At 39.0% G+C, this 17,156-nt stretch overlaps 2 protein-coding genes across 3 annotated transcripts; both read right to left on the bottom strand.

Annotated features, from left to right (window-relative positions):
- Positions 1-6,302: 6,302 nt before the first annotated feature.
- Positions 6,303-8,257, bottom strand: LOC106389717 (probable arabinosyltransferase ARAD1). The gene is made up of 3 exons (XM_013830049.3): positions 7,321-8,257; positions 6,868-7,233; positions 6,303-6,779 (listed from the first exon to the last, which is right to left on the bottom strand). Exons 1-3 carry the CDS (start codon positions 8,116-8,118, stop codon positions 6,591-6,593), a joined length of 1,353 nt encoding a protein of 450 aa, XP_013685503.1. The 5' UTR covers positions 8,119-8,257; the 3' UTR covers positions 6,303-6,590.
- A 471-nt stretch (positions 8,258-8,728) lies between these two features.
- LOC125574967 (protein NAP1-like) lies at positions 8,729-16,979 on the bottom strand. 2 transcript variants are annotated; one of them, XM_048756503.1, is made up of 23 exons: positions 16,734-16,979; positions 16,027-16,469; positions 15,857-15,931; positions 15,484-15,564; positions 15,194-15,274; positions 15,011-15,093; positions 14,834-14,918; positions 14,540-14,665; positions 14,290-14,397; positions 13,977-14,021; positions 13,749-13,891; positions 13,451-13,583; positions 13,157-13,267; positions 12,973-13,051; positions 12,610-12,803; positions 12,236-12,381; positions 12,055-12,136; positions 11,863-11,973; positions 11,324-11,449; positions 11,095-11,240; positions 10,902-10,998; positions 9,493-10,709; positions 8,729-9,427 (listed from the first exon to the last, which is right to left on the bottom strand). In XM_048756503.1, the coding sequence occupies exons 2-23, from the start codon at positions 16,438-16,440 to the stop codon at positions 8,911-8,913; spliced, it is 4,200 nt and encodes a 1,399-aa protein (XP_048612460.1). In that variant the 5' UTR covers positions 16,441-16,469; positions 16,734-16,979; the 3' UTR covers positions 8,729-8,910. The 2 variants fall into 2 exon arrangements, with proteins under 2 accessions (XP_048612460.1, XP_048612461.1); XM_048756504.1 differs by lacking the exons at positions 16,027-16,469; positions 16,734-16,979 and having other exon boundaries at positions 15,194-15,284.
- Positions 16,980-17,156: the final 177 nt, after the last annotated feature.

Here is a 17,156-nt window from a genome sequence, read left to right as displayed (position 1 = left end):
GTGTGAAAAGTATAGTCTCGTGTGAAATACATCTGTGATGTGGTGACCTTTACAAGTGGAGATTGAATTACATCGTGTAACCATATAGGATAATCTGCATCGTCGTCATAATCAACCTGCAAAAATAAAGAGAACGTTGAAATACAGATCATGTATGAAAAAAGAGTTTGAGTTAATTAATACATGATTCCTCAACCATTTAATAAAGTGTTGATCTTTCCTTTTGTCTACGTCACTTGTGGATATACCAGGAAATGTTTCTTCGACTTGAGAAACAAATAGACTGTAAAATCACATTTTATATGAATGAATCTCTCGCAATTATATAATTTATACTTATATGTGTTTAGAAGTTTCCATATATGTTACCTTTCAAAATAACGCATCAATGGATCCTCGCAATTGAGTAGAATATAGGTGTGTGCACTATGAGCATCTTGTTCACTCGACCACCAAACCTCTTTTGACTTTCCTCCGAGTCGCCCAATCTGGCTAAAGAGATCTGGAACACCAGCAACTGCATATGTTGACGCAACACCACCATCATCATATCTTCTTGTAGCTCTTCTCCGGGTACGTACTTTTGACGCAAAGTAGTACGATGTGAAGTGAGAAACTTCTTCCGTCAAACTTCCAGCAATTATAGAACCTTCAACTTTGGCGAGGTTCTTTGCTTTTCCCTTCAAATATTTCATGGCTCGCTCATACTGATACATCCATCCGTAATGTACAGGTCCACGAAGCAACGCCTCATATGGGCGGTGGACAGCTAGATGCTCCATGACGTCAAAAAATCCAAGAGGAAATATCTTCTTCAAGTTGGACAATAAGAAGGGAATGTTCTCCTGAAGTTGTTCCACAACTCCTTCTCTAAGAGTGTGTGTGCTCAGATCCCTAAAACAATGCTCCAATGCCTTTTACATTCCAAAAACAATTAAACACATTGTTAGTCATATATTATTTTGCAAACTAAACCGTTATAAAATTATTGCGTTATAAAACACTACCTGCAAGTGCTTCATGTACGTTTGTTGGAAGTAGCTCCGCAAATGCAAAGGGTTGTAGTCGTTGCATAAAGACATGACAATCATGACTCTTCATCCTAGAGAACTTTTGACCATTTTCAACACATCTAGAGATATTTGAAACATACCCATCGGGGAACTTCACTTCTGATGCCCCCCAGTTGAACAACACCGACTTTTTTCCGAAGACAATCTGAATATCGGAACTGGAACTTGTCCATTGCTTTTTATATGTAACTCACTTTTTGAACAAATATCCGGCAAGTCCAACCTTGATTTTATGTTGTCTTTTGTCTTCCCTGGGACATTCAATATTGTATTCATGATGTTCTCAAAGAAATTCTTCTCTATATGCATCACATCGAGGTTGTGGCGCATAAGAAGATCCTTCTAATATGGCAACTCCTAAAATATACTCTTCTTGTGCCAGTTGTGATGAACACCGTAAGAATCAGACATATTACGAGGGACATGCCAATTACCACCCCAACGAACTATTTCGTTAGCTCTGTAGTAGTCGATTTGCGCTTCAATTTGTTCTCTAGTTAGATATGGAGGAGGAGTGTCTCTCACAACCCTTTTGTGCCTAAACAAATTCTTGTTTCTTCGGTACGGATGGCTAATGGGAAGAAATCGATGGTGACAATCAAACCAACTTGTCTTCCTACCATTCTTCAGTTGAAACGCATATGTCATTCTATTACAATATTGACAAGCTAATCTCCCATGTGTAGTCCATCCAGACAACATGCCATAGGCAGGAAAGTCACTTATGGTCCACAAAAACATCGTTTGCATCGTAAAATTTGTCTTCGTTGAACAGTCATACGTCCTCATCCCTGTTGACCACAAATCCTTCAACTCTTTTATCAGTGGTTGTAGGAAAACATCCAGGGACCTTTTTGGATGGTTCGGACCAGGTATTAATATGGTCAAGAATAGCAACTCCCGTTGCATGCACATCTCCGGTGGCAGGTTGTATGGCATAAGAAAGACTGGCCGCAATGAATATTGTCTCCCTCACATTCCGAACGGACTAAATCCATCTGTGCATAATCTGAGATACACATTTCGGCTATTGTTAGCGAAATCCGGATGTACTTTGTTAAAATGTTTTCAGGCTCTTGCATCTGATGGATGAGTCATCTCACCATCCGTCTGAGTATGCTCGGCATGCCATCTCATCTTTCCAACTGTCTGCTCTGATTGGTACAATCTTTTCAATCTGTCTGTAATTGGTAGGTACCACATCCTTTGGTACGGTACCCTATTACGTCCCCGTCCTTGCGGCTTGAATCGTGGCTTCTTGCAGAATCGACATTCTTCTAACTTCTCATCATCTCCCCAGTAGATCATGCAGTTGTCGATGCAAACATCTATCATCTCCGAAGGCAACCCAAGACTATAAACCAGTTTCTGAATCTCATAATAAGAATCAGCAGACACATTGTCTTCTGGCAAATACTCTTTAAACAAGTCTGCCCATTCGTTCATGCAACTTTCAGATAGATTGTGATCAGTTTTAATATTCATCATTCTAGCAGACAACGACGAATTAGAGAGACCTTCTCTACAACCACTATAAAGTGGTTGATTTGCCGCGTTTAACATTTCGTAAAACTTTTTTGCATCTATATTAGGTTATTCGTCTTCATCATGAGCTATGAATGCATCAGCTACCATATCATGAACCCTATCATACTCTACCATCTCCTCCTGATGGTAACTATGTTCATTATGCAAATGATGATCAACCGGTTCTTCCTGAAAATTGCTATTACTACTACTAGCTTCATTCTGATCATAATTATAACCTTCTCCATGTTGAAACCAGATATAGTAATTTGGCGTGAAACCTCTATTTATTAAATGCTTCTAAACATTTTCACGGTTTGCCAATTTCGAATTGTTGCATTTCCGACAAGGACAGAACATCTTACCACTTTCTTGGACGAACGGTGTTGAATCTGCTTGATGCATAAATGTCTCCAGCCCCGCAAGGTATTCTTTCGTCACTCTCTCGTTAGCATCTCTATGCATATACATCCACTTCCGCAACTCGAAAATATTCCCGGAGCCAGCCATTTTTTTTTCTTTCACGTTTTTTTTTTGGTGTGTTTAAAATGATGTTCAAACGTCCTTATTTATAGAAAATATTCGAATCTGGTAGTTGTAATTTTTCTACGAATTTACGACGAAAATTAGCTAGGTGGCCGAAAAAAAAAATGTGTGACAAACAAAGTTGGTGGATTCAAAATTTCGTCGCTAAGTAGACGTAAATTATTTCTTCGTAAAGACCACGCTAAGTTTACGTGGAAATACGATTTCCTCGTAAAAGCCACGTCACTTTACATCGACTTTACGACGAAACTGTTTCGTCGTTACTTTACGAGGAAATAACGCTGATTTTATTTTTCCGCGTAATTTCCTCGTAAAGTCGACGTAAATTAACGAGGAAAAATATTCCTCGTTAATTTTCCTCGTTAAAACTTGTGTTTTCTTGTAGTGTAAGCTTTTGTTTTGCTATATAATCGAATGTCATTATATACAAAAGGACCAGAACAGAGATAATCAGTTATCAAAAACTAATTCCTAATAATAATCAGAACTCAGTCTCAGACTAATTGTGGTAGTATGGTGAAAAACTGGGATATACACACGTTATTAGTTTCGAACTACCCCTTTTTCATGGAAAAGATAATAATAATGTGAATTCAGCTTGTTACAAAAAAATAAAAATAAATGTCAATTCAGCCATGAGCCATGTAATGCCCACGTGGCTGTATGCTAAATATAAACATTACGACAGCTGGTACGGTTAACTCTTGATGTATGTTGTGGAATGTGGTCCTTTGTCCAAAACACATACGAGTCCAAGTTTTTTTTTGGGTTCAAGTACTTGTATTTGTTGGCTTCATGAGAACAACAAATGAACATATTTTTATCTTATATAGATCTCACATATTCTCGTGTTTACTAGAAAAAAAAGTTTAGTATTAAAAGAAAAATCTTAAAAAATTTCACTTGTTGGCGATTTCCAATCAATACTAATACTATATTATTATATATATAACAGATGTATCAAATTCTTTTGATAGTTTGGTATACCTACATGGCTACATATTTTGGTTGAGATGTAACCCGCAATACCTACTCACAATACCATATTTTACTGTTGCTTGCAGGTCTGCTCCATAGTACGGCACAACCATTCAGAACCGGACTAATACAAAAAGTCTTGGATACAGTCAAATAGAACATCAGTCTCAATTTTAAAATGTTTTAAAAATCAATATATATATATATATATACACATAAATTTTGAAATTATTTTTACAATTTTATCAATTTTTTTACTAAATTTTTTTTGGTCTCCAGGATTTGAGAGCCGGTCCTGCTATATATATATATATATATATGATGTTTCTCTTCTAAGTTCTAACCACAGTTTGCCAATGGTCCAAAACCAGCGGCCCTAGTGATAAACAAATTTGACATACATGAGAGCTTTCACGTGACCACTCTTGCTGGGCCAGAAGTTTTCCAACACTAGTTAAGCGAAGACTATTAATGTTCGATGAGTACATAACGTTAGCTTAGATGTATTATAGGGTTGTCGACAAAAAAGATGTATTATAGGGTTTACTTTTTGTCTGAAAATGCGACCAAAATAGCTTTAATAATTTTCTAAAAATCAAATAATTTACATACGTCCAAATTAGTTTTGGCCCATGATATCAAAAGGAATAAGATCCTTATCCTAATTAAATTACGAGAAAATAATTGAAATTGTAAACTTATTTGTAATATGTTTTTAAAATTCATATATTCATGTCATTGTGTATTTATTCATACGTGTTATCGTTTTCGAACCTGCAACTAGTTTTGTCACCATATGTGATGACTGATTCATGCATGGTATGATGGAAAATCACATCGGATTTATATAAGACGTGGCGCGATTTAAATGGTGATGGATGACCAATGTACCAGCAAAAATATCATGGCATATCTCTAGAATCCAACGTTGATACGTATATATACAGTATCTGCTATATTGTATCGATAAAGACATGTATATGTATGTATGCTTCTTCAGATGCATTGCATTTTTATTCGACTTTTTCTTATTGGTTCATCTATGTGTACTGACCAATCAATTATCGGGCTATTTTAATTAGTATATCAACTTAAATATTATGAGAATGTATTTTAAAGTAGTCAGAGATGAAATTTAGATTACTTGAACGCACCCTAAAACATCATACGAACCAGAGTGTTTTTAGTTGAATTCACTTAAAAGTCATATTGTAAACGACTATTTTCTATATATATAAATAAACATATGATTATCAAGTTACTTAAAGTTGTACTATATTGTAATATCGAACTAGGATATATTTTAAAATCAATAATTGTGCTTACTCTATTTTTTCCTCTCAATGAATTTTTGGTGATTGTACTGGTGTATGATAGTTAAGGATTAGTCAATTTAATAATCAATTGAAAGACATGCAATGTTTTCAGCTTGTCGTCGGTTAGGTTTCATTTAATCATTTCAGTTCTTTTCTTTCAATCAACTAAACATTTGTTCTCCGTTCCGTTTCCAATTCTTTCTTATTCTTTTTTTTTCCAATTTTTGTAAGAAATTGTATGTAAAAGTGAAAGGTCCGAAAAGCAAAATGTCCAATTAGATGTATTTAGCCGCCTAAAACATGATTTTATTTATAGATCACTACATTAATTTCTTCAATGTTTTAAATTATATACATTCTAGAGCATAAAGTTGGTCCTTTATAAACTACTATATAAATCTTAGCAGCTAAAGTTGGTGTGTTCTAGCCATGACAGATACGACTGTGTATGGCTTCATACATCTGTATATCATGGAGAAAGCTAACACGTTTCAAATGACAAAACACATACAATGTATGACTGATAAACGCTGGTATTGGAGACCAAACCGAGTTAACCTCTATCTTATTTGTTGTGTCCGGTCTCCCCAATACCGTTTTTTGTTGGTTTGGTCAAATTATTACCGTAAGTTAAAACCTATTTTCCGGTTGTTGCTTTGCAGATAAACAATTGACAACTAACCGAAGCTTGCAAAGAGTGATATACTCTAAAACATTGGCAGAAACCAATGGAAGTTTGTGTTGTGTTTCATGCAAGGTCGGTCATAGGATAAATCCCATGAAACAAGGGCTTTTATGTGCCAAATGTTATAACAAGTTTTGGTGATCAAACAAAAAGTTTGTTTGACCATATATTATAGAGTTATTAAATTTTTCTAGGCACTGACATGTACAGAGTAACAATGGGGTAAAAAAGAATGGATAGTGGGTCCGTATAAAGTGTGATACTATATCAAGTACGAGAAAAAAACTAATGGAATCTACCAAAAAAATAAGGATTTCAAATATATCTTCCTTATGAATCTGTTTCCTGACCGGAAAAGTCAAGCCACGAGAGGCGGACATCCGCATGTGCAAGTCTCAGGGCCAAGAAGTTAGGAACTCCTCCACTATCTGATAGGTCTCGCTCAAGAGACAAAAATAGTTTTCTTTATATGGAAGTGATGAGACCAGTTTGGTTTGTGCATAGACATGAGCAGTCTGGCTCAGTGGAGTTTCTTAGGACCAGGCGTTTATCGCGGTTACTCATTAGCTTGATGAGTGGTAGCTTCTGTGAGACTTGACGCCAGATCTCCTTCACTGCTCCATTCGGGTTCCCATAATCAAAATACCGTCTTACCTGTGTGCATATCATCATTCAGGTATGAGACAAACATCTCCAAATCACCCTAAAAGAACCAAATATTTCAATACAAGGAGAAAGGTACCAATTTCATCTCTCTCTGATACTCCAGGATCTTCTTCCTTCCTATCTTCCTCAGCATCTTAACCAGAAACCCAGGCTTTAGTGCCACATTGGCCTCAACGAAAATCGAAAACTTTCTGTAGTCTATAACATCCTCGAAAGGCAACTCGATGCTATCGCTAACAATCACGGGCACACACAAGCTAACAATAGAGTCAAAGAGCCTGCAAGCGGATGGAGTATCACCAGCAGGGTTTAGACAGAACTTAGAAGTATGCATTCCTTTCGTAGCAGCTCGTCTGTTCTCTCTCGACTGAGTCCCATGCTTTATCGTCACGTCTCCTTCCTTTTCAAGAACTTGGAAAAGCAAATCACGAACTTTCCCACCCTAAAGATACACCAAAGACAACAACAACAACAGTAACTACCACTATGCTCTCAAGTTCCAACCTTTATCTAGAGATTCAAAACTTACATCTTTGCGATAACGATTCCCCATGAAGAAGAGCAACGTGTTACGAGACTCAACTCCTATCTCCCCAGTAAAGAGATTAACCCTATGAGAGTAAGGTATCACCACATCTTTAACGAAAGACCCTTGATCAGGCCTCAACCGTCCGAAATCCGAAACCAGAAGAACCGCGTTCTTGACCCGGTCCAAGATCCGATACAACGCGTTCGGATCTCCAGCGGGTATCACGTGATCTCTTCCTCCGTTCCTCCTCCACCACACCTGACGCTCGAGCCAATCGATCAACCCCTCCTGCATCTTCTCGTCGCTGTAACCCGACCCGGGCTCAACCGGGCGACCCGCGTTCACGATCAAGCTGAGTGAAGAGAACACGGGAACGTAGAAGAGATCCGCGTCGGCGGGATCCAGCACGCGGGTGATAGGAGAGCCGGATCGATCCGACTCGGGTCGGTTTAGATCCGAGAAGAGGTACCACTCGTGCATGTGCTGATGACCCGGGTACTTGAGCGCGGTGACGTCATTGGTAGGCTTCTTCATCATCCCCCCGCCGCCGCCGCGGACGATGGCGTGCTGCTCGATTACGCCGTGGGTGAATCTCGTGGGGAGATCGTACATGTAAACCTTGACTCTGGGCTGGATCGGAGGAGCTTCTCGTTCTTGCTCTTCGCGGATGAGCTGACGCGGGAGATCGGACGAGGAAGGGAGGGAGCGGCTGACGGAGGCGTTGAGGATGGCGTAGATTGCGATTACGGAGAAGACGGCGATGGCTGCTCGTTGGAGGACGGAGGATTTGCGCGCCATTTGTTGGAGGGGTTGTTAGGGTTTTTTTTTCAGGTGAGAGAGAGATTGAGGAATGAATGTTTACTTAGCTCAGAGTCGAGCGAGACAGAGTCACGAAGATGACTGTTGTATCTCTGGTTACTTTCTATTGGTACACGCTTCCATAACAGCTGCTCACTAATCAGTATTAATTTTAGGCATGTGCACAAACCCGATATCCGAACCGAAAATCTTTTGAGAAAACCCGATTTGAAAATTTGAATTAGTGTCTAAAATAAATATTTCAAACCTAAAACAAACATCAAATATTCATTTTAATATGTCGATTGGTTTGATCAGGATTTCATTGATGTTTCTACACGAGTATCGACTATGTTTTTCATAGTTTGTACTAGCATAATTAACCAGTATTACAAAAAAAATCAAAATTAATTGAACCCAAAATGAAAACGGATTTGAAATAAATTTTAGAAAGAATTATAAAATATACATTAATCCGAAATATTATTAACTGAATCTGATCCTAACGATTAGATAACCTAACACAAAAGCCTAATTAGTTTAACTTATAGCACTTAATTATTTGGTTGATTAAATGTGAAAATGATTGTTAATATATGAAATAACAGAATGATGAAAATGACCAAGAACATAAGATATGCGTAATTGTTTTTGCGAATTACAAGTGCAAATGATCCAAAACATAATAAGCACAACAATTAACAAGTGTTGCCAATGATTTGTACACATCTGATCTCTCTACATAATTGTATTTTTTTTTTCATTTCGTAGAATGTGGCAGTGTTCTTTTACTTAGTTATGCTGTTTATATGAGATGGGACCGGATCTAGAGACAGCAAACCTTGGAAGTGGACTAGGACCTGTGCTGTTTGATCCTGACCCTCCTTTATGGCTCGTGCTGTAATCTAACGGTCCGGAACGACGAGAACTACCCCTTTGTTTGCTCTTGTTTTCATTGTTCCTCGAGTTTCCAGTCTCAGGTTCGTTGTAGTGTTCCTGACTGTAGACTGAGGATGATGAGCCTTTGAAGTACCCTGAATCCGCACCTGCTGCAGTGCTACTTCCGCTACCACTACCACGGGGAGTGGTCGCGTTTTTCATGGAGGGAGAAGCGTGGATGAGCGATACAGATGGGGAATGGTGTGGGGATGCTGTTGCCAGCGGTGTTGACGGTGTGCTGGAGTAGTATTGAGTGTAGATTGACCTGAGGATTGTGTATGGAACATGTGATTCAAGGGAGCTTCTTGGCAGGTACGGAGAGCTCTCACATAGTTGATCTAGGAAGATAAGCTTAGCCACAAGATGAGATCTGCAGAACAAGGAAGATGGTTTATGATGATGCAAACAAAAATGTAAGAAACAGATTACTTTTACCTGTTTGCTTCGTTCCATGAATCTAGCACGATCGACGCAGCGAATTTAACAAAGACTAGCATTGAAGATTTGATGCTTGCTTCAGCGGTTACACGAGGTTGAAACTCTGAGTCTAGATTTTCACTAGACTGATGACCGTTGGAAAGGGACTGATGCTGCTGTTGGTATTCACGTTGTAACCTCACATACTCACTTCCTGCAATAACGGCGCTTATACACCGAGCCAAGCAGTGGATGTTGTTGCTGAATCCGCCAGTCTCGATGTTGAAGCCAGTAGTGTTCCAGGCGTTTGAGCTCATGAACGAGGCGAAAAAGTAAGGTAACAAACTCCATGAGTTGTCATTTGCACCTCCAACTTCTTCGAGGATTAACCTAACCCATTCAGAGTCATGATCCACAGATACACCATTGCCATTTGCCACGCCTCTGATCCTTCTGATCTCTTTCTTCTCAGGTACTTCTTCGGGTATGTGCTCAACGATGCCGGAGATCATCGAGTGAATCAAGGCTGCATTGTCTTCAAGAACAGCTCCAGAAGCTTCAGCTAGGAGCTCATCAAAAGCCAACGCTTCACCAGCTTCAATACAAAACCCTATCACAGTATCCAAATCCACTATCTGCCTGATAGATGCATCTCGCTCCCCTCTATCACCAGAATGCATACTTGCAGCAGCTGCTTCAATCAATTCCCTGTTCGACCTCAGAGATGTTTCTATGCAGTTTACAAGGGCAGCTGTATGTACTTTCATCATCCTATCCAACCGGTCTACACCATAGCCGCCAAATATACGAACAAACGCTTGTAATTCCTTGAGGTCAGTGACTGACTCTGCAAAATACCCTCCGACTGGTCTTGCGCTTTTGAAGTATTTGTGCCTCGGAGCGAAGAGGATTCCTGCGCCAGACACGTCTTTGATGATATTGTCCATGTACCAGTTGCACACAACTTCGACGGCGGATCCAGTGTTTTGCTGTTGTTCAGCAGGTTTTTCGAACGTATGCAAAGAAGAGACAGGGCCGGAAAATGCTTCTGTGAGTAAAATTTCTCGAATGCCTTGGGTTAGGTCCATGCTAACGTGCTGCTCTGCCAAATGGACTATGCTCATATGCCGCCTTATAAGAGACTCCAACACAGAAGGCCGTTGAAGATCATTATCAGTTTGTAGTGCAGTGAGAAATCTTCTCTTGAAATTCGCGAGGATGCATTCTCTCATGTACTGCAAATATCGAAACAGCAGGATCAAGTCAAAAAGCTAAACAAGACCAGACGATGACATAATTCATCGGCTCTTTCCATGAGATAATCTTTTTAATTAACGGATTTCGAATAGGATAATTCAACTATTCATGTGTTTTCTTTCTACAGATAGATAATCCTTGAGTTGATATATAGAAGATTGAAAGTTCACCTCTCTTAGGACGAATACGTGATTTATAACACAAATAGGCTCCATGTCGTTCAGAATTGAACACAGATTAGTCAACCTTTGGATTGCAGCTTCCAACCTGCCATCACAAGGAGATACTTAAGATAACAGCATACAAGAGGCAGTGGTTTCATGAAGGAGAAAAAAAAACTTCAGGCTAGACTCGGGCGCTCACATTTTGATAGACTTATTATTCTCAGGATAGCTCTCATGGCCAGGTAAAGTGTACCCGCCTCCGCCTACAACCCTGGGGGACTTCATTGAAGGAGCAGAAATTCTAGATGCATTATTCAGATACGCTGCAGCTTGTTCTGGAAGAAGCTGTGAAAGCTCAACGTATCAGTTTGCGGACAGTAGTCAAATAGAAGATTTCTTTCGTTATACTATTGAGTTTGGTTAGAGACCTGTGATTCCAGAGCGCCAAACCCGCCTTCTGAATCAAGAATATTTATTAGTCCCTCCAGTCCGCCCATTATTGATTCAATAAGAGACTCGACGTAAAGCACTGCATCTCGCCCAAATTTGGTAACCTGTGGAGAAAGACAAGAAGAAGAGTATTTCCGTTTAGTAGATGTTGTCACTGATATAGGAAAAATGGAAATACGGGGATAAACAATGAGAATTCGTTGTTCACCAAAAAAAGAACATGTATATTGCTTGTTTTAACAAAAGAAGTGATATGCTAATAGAAAGATTCAAAATTCAATAGTAGCTAATGGAACATCAAACAGTCAACAACTTGAGTTGCCATAGAACATGTGCAAACACGACAACTAAGTTGATTTAATTTTACAAGCACTTTCCACTATTTATTGGCATACTGCGAGTAATATGGTGCTCAGTTGCTCACTGTGTGGTCTTTACACTACTTGAATGCGTACAAGAATCTCATGATTCAGACATGTACTGGGGAAAACTAAATGAGACGGAAATATAGGTTTACCTCCTCAGGTATTATTAGCGAAGCACATTCCGGGAAACTACTAGCCACACTAAGCCATGCACAACAATGCTGGGGACGCCCTTCTGGTCCAAACATTGTATTTCTGAAAACCTTTTACAACAGTTGAAAGTCAGATTATGCATAAGATGACACGGGAAAATAGTGAACAATGAACAACAGCAAGAAGTATACAGTTGTGAGGTGTTGATGGTAGAAATATAGTTTCTTCAGACTTCCATGCTTTGATAATTGAGATTCTATCTCATCAACACATCTGCATTGAGAAAACATGAATTTTTTTAGGATCTTAGTTTTGCTGTTTTCCTTTCTAGAAGATAATCAAATAATGGTCATATAAGGACCAGAACAGTACCTGGACCAGTTATATGCTGCATTTCCTTCAGATAGCAAGCCCTCCTTCCCTGTAGAGACGGTAGCTTTTTCCAGATGTCTGATGTTTATCGATGATCGAGAAGAAGTCACAATCATCAAAATGGACAACCAATCTCTTCGGAATTCCTATACAACAAGAGGCGTTGAGCATTACGAAAACAGATTGGATGACTAAACAATATAACCTTGTTGGAACCAAGCTACGCTAGATTTGAAAGACATAGCAAATGGGAAATATATGGAACTGGAACATGAACAAATCTACCATCTAGGGTGTTTTGATTATCATTAAAAGAAAAATGCAACTATATATCATCTGAGTTAAAAATAAGTGGATCTAGTCTAGCATCTTACAGATAGATCGCATGTGATTGCAGAAACATTTTCTCCCTGCGTTTTGGGTATAGTTTCTAGATGTTGCACAATACGCTGGAAAAGGCCTTTCAACGTTGGATCAAGGTCCAGAGCCACGATTCCAGGAGTGCCCATCAAGTAACGAATCCTTCCAGCAGATGAAGAAAGGTATGATAGTGCATAACCTCGAGCAGCTGCATTTCAATAAACAAAGACCATTGAAATCACCATATTTTGAACACCAGTACTGATCAAAGGGCTCTTATCAAGGTTTTAATGAGTCCCAATGGGTCCAATACCAGCGTCTCAAACCCATCTAATGACAACCAATGTCCGAGGATGTGATATCTCAAATTAACAAACCTGCGATGTACTTGCGTACTAAACAACAAAGACGGTCCATTCCGTCAAGCAGGAAGCCAATGGTTGGATCATTTGGATCCTAAGAAATAATGAATAACAAATGAGTAATCATAACAAATTTGAGTTCACAGAAAGTCAAAGTTACAATGTTGAGCGACTTTGAACGTTCATGCAATCAACTTACTATGTCAACTGGTATCACTCGAGCAGCTTTGGATCTTGATGATGCAATACCAGCGTGTTGAAAATACCAGAGAACCTCAGATTGGGCCAAAGCCAATGCAGAGAATACCATCTAAGAAAGTAAATAAATTAATAATTAAGGAATTCAGGGAAGGAAAGAACACTTATGAGTATACCACTAGATAGGAAGACTGTTAAGTACCACCAATCAGTGACAGACGCTAAACCTTTATCCCGTATATGCAACGGCCTAAACCTAGGTTACAAGCAAAAGAAACTGAAACATCCAGCTTACCTGAATGTTTGGAGACAACAAACTTGGTTGATCTGTGAAAAATAAAACCATCCGCCCTATTTCCTGCTTCAGCAATATTCTTCTTTCTCGGTGTATGGTATCACATAATTGCAAGGCTTGGTCATGCACCTCACTGAAAGCAGCGACCAGAACAATAATTAAATTATATATTCAAGAGCTAATATTCTTGAAATCACAGCCTTGGAGGAAAAACGACAAGTCTCCAGTATCATATGAAGATTATGAAGTTAGATGTGGCTCATAAAGCCATAAAACTGGAGCTAGAGTATGGAGTTACCTAATCATCTTCTCAACTTGCTTTGCTACACTATATTCTAGATCAGCTTCCTTTTGTTTAGTCCGACCAGACTTTGCCATCTTCTTTGATTCTAACACACGAGGTAAAACATACAACTGGTAGTCCTCATGCAACATGATGTACTGCATGGTTAGATTAACATAGTCAGCTGATGAAAACCAATCTAAGCCAAAACTCTTTGTCGCAGACCATTTGATATCAACTTACCTCATCCCGGAATAAAGTCACAACTAAGTTTTCCTTTAGCACAACCTGAAATCCAACAGGGCGGTAAACATTTATTAAAGACAGCATAAACACGCAATCTGTAAATATAACTGGAAGCTTTTTGTACTCCATAGCTAGTAATCTTTAAATAAATTAACAATCGACAGGAAAGGACATAAATTCACACAACTAGTCCAAAAACAGCAGAGAGAGGCAGATAATTTCTGATTTGTGTCCAACCCTCGTGAAAGATAACTGTGTGCTTCTTTATCAAGATCTCAAACAAGAACCAAAGGAAGAAAAAGATTTGTACCAGGGCGATATCAATGCTAGTAACACGAAGAAGCTCGTCAGGGCAAACAAGATATCCAAGAAGCACCCATTCTCGGTACGAAGTAACATTTGCAAGGTCCTGCGCTCTCTGTAGGAAGCAACAATGTAAAAATATGTAGTTACTAGCATTATACACAAGAAAAATGTTAAACGGAATATACTATAGCATCCTACTAATTCAGAGAATCTTTAGTCTTAATGTTGATAAGTATCTAGGCGTTCAGACGTACCATGGGATGAGCAGAATTTGTAAGTATGTCTGGGAATCGAGGATGATATGGGCTTAAAAATCCCTCATTTCTCAACTTCCTCGTATCAGCAGATAGAAAAATACTGGGTCCTACGGCCTCCAGGACCTAAGAAAATGGGTAACATTGTTAGTGCTGATGTATCAATTCCAGTATTAGCTCATAGTATACCCGTTCATTTTTAATTTGGTTATAGCAAGTGCAGTCTCAAATCTTACAATCCAGTGAAATCCTAATAAGCCAGATAACCAAATCAAACAAAGACGAAATATTAACCTCTCCAATCCTCGGGCTGACAAAATTCAAATCCTCTTGTAAGCCTTTCAATGGCGGATCATAAGAATCTATGAACTGCACCAAGCTGGATGAAAGACGAAGAGAAGTTCATGATAATTGGCCTATTGATTATATGTAAATTAACGAATGACACTACAAGGAAAAAAGAATTCATACCGGTGATAAAAGTCACAGTCTCGATCATTTCTTGATAACGCATGCAGAAGATTGTAGACTTGCAGCAACATTTTTCTAGGAATCTACTTTGATAGAATAAACATTCTTAGAGATTGGTAACAAAAGAAGCGTATGTCTTAACTGAAACGTGTGTTAATCAATCCAAATAAGCTTTCAGCATACCTTCTCTGCGAAAAGGTTGACTCGGACAAATGCACAAAAGAGATCCATGAATGCATGCAGTATAAGTGAGTTCTGATGAGGCTGCAAAACACTGAACTAAGTTATGAGCTAATCATGAATAGTGAAGAGACAACAATTATATCCTCATCCCCACAGACAAAATTTTGACAAGTAGAAATATAACTTAACATGTCGAAGTTTTTCATACTCCACCCAAGATATGAGTTCAAAGTAGAATTCAAAATTTCACCCAAGTAAATACTTTACGCAGATGAGGGACGTTGACTCACCAACAAAGTAATTACAGTGCTGCTCAGGTCTAATATAAGCCGTAGTGCCTGTTCGCGAAATGCCATCAAGTCGAGCAGCAGCTGATACAAGAAAGAAAAAATGGGTGACGTGAGGAAAATGAAGACAACCCTACTGAAATAGAAGGCTAACAAATACCACTCTTATGCAATTTACAGGCGAAAACCATATCTTAGGCATCATATATGCGTGAGCATATATATACAAAGCTAGTCCTTTATGAGGAGGAAAGAAATGAATAGAGCAAACTTTTAGAAGCTTGACTATAGAGCATGTCGAGATGCTTCACTATCCTCAAGAACAATATGAGTACAACAGAACATTGACCCAACAACATGTCACATAGATAGGTACCTGTATCCATGGCTCTAAGCTCTGTAAGTGAAGTTCAGCACCATCTTGCAAGCTATCCAGAGAAAACTTATCAATCTGAATAAATATTGCCAAAGAAAAAGCATATATCGTGTTACCATCACAGCAAAAGCACACACTAAGCCTAAAACGAAAACGAACTAATTACTTACACGCTCGAGTTGCGATTTGGTAAAGTTCTCAGGGAACTTCTTCGAGAGCAACGTGCAAATCCGCGGATGGTTAGGAAACACACCCGCTTTCCAAAACGCTTCAGAGAAGACATGACCAATAGGATCTGGGTACTCCAAGATTTGGTTCAGTCTATACATTTTAGCCATGAGTCCCTCCGCAACCTCAATCATTTGAACTACCCACTGTATGTTCAAAGCCTTGGTGGAGGCAGCAGAGCTCTGAACATGCCCATCAGAAGTCGTGTGCTTGGAGCTTCGAGACGACACTGATGAAGCCATTTCAGGTCCCAAGTACTCAGTCCACCTTGAAGGACCCTCCCATTCCTTGGATCTCACAGAAGTTGGAGACGCTGATTCATCTTGAGATGGATAGTATTGACGAGAATTCGCCATTAGTGATCAAATTCTAGTAAAAGAAAGTCCTGCAAATAAGGGGAAACTCAATTTCAGAATCAACATTACACGATTGCATTCCTGAGAATCGTGACTCGAGGATTGTATGTTAAACCCAGTGATTGTGATTCTCAACAACACCTCCGTCAGCTAATTGGAGTGAAAGTTCTATAGCATACGATCTTAAACAAGTTTAAGAAGCTAGGAATTGATTACTCCATTGATGTCTTCTCGAGGAGCTAGGTATAACTAAGACCCAGGTCAAGCAAGAGTCTCGTGAAGAGTGAAGTTACCTGAGGAAGGAAGCTCCGATGTGGGAAAGTCAAGTAGGGAAATTGCCTCGGTGAGATCGGAGGTGAGTGTTGGAGTTCAGATCTGAGTTTCTTCAATCTTCTCCGGAGACGAAGACGGTGAAGAGGAAGAGGAGAGAGCGAGCAAAATTAAGAAGGACAAAACAGTCTATTATTTTAATGGAATTATTATTATTTTTTTTTTTTTTGAAATTAAGTTCTGTTAAAAAGAAAAAAATACAAATGCTCTTGTTGGGTGGTTGAGATATAAATAAGTTTCCCAAGTTTTTTGACTAAGAAGAGGATGATAAGTCCATTAACTATTTTTTTTTTTTTTTTTTTTGTCACTGGGCGGTCTCTAGAATCCCGGAGGAGTCGAACCCGTGTGCCTTGGGATTCAATTCACTCTAATGTTTTACCACTAGG

This window comes from Brassica napus, chromosome C4 (assembly GCF_020379485.1).
Source record: "Brassica napus cultivar Da-Ae chromosome C4, Da-Ae, whole genome shotgun sequence".
Lineage (NCBI taxonomy): Eukaryota > Viridiplantae > Streptophyta > Magnoliopsida > Brassicales > Brassicaceae > Brassica > Brassica napus.
Note: the sequence above shows the minus strand (reverse complement) of the source record. Positions and strands in the feature narration are given on the sequence as shown.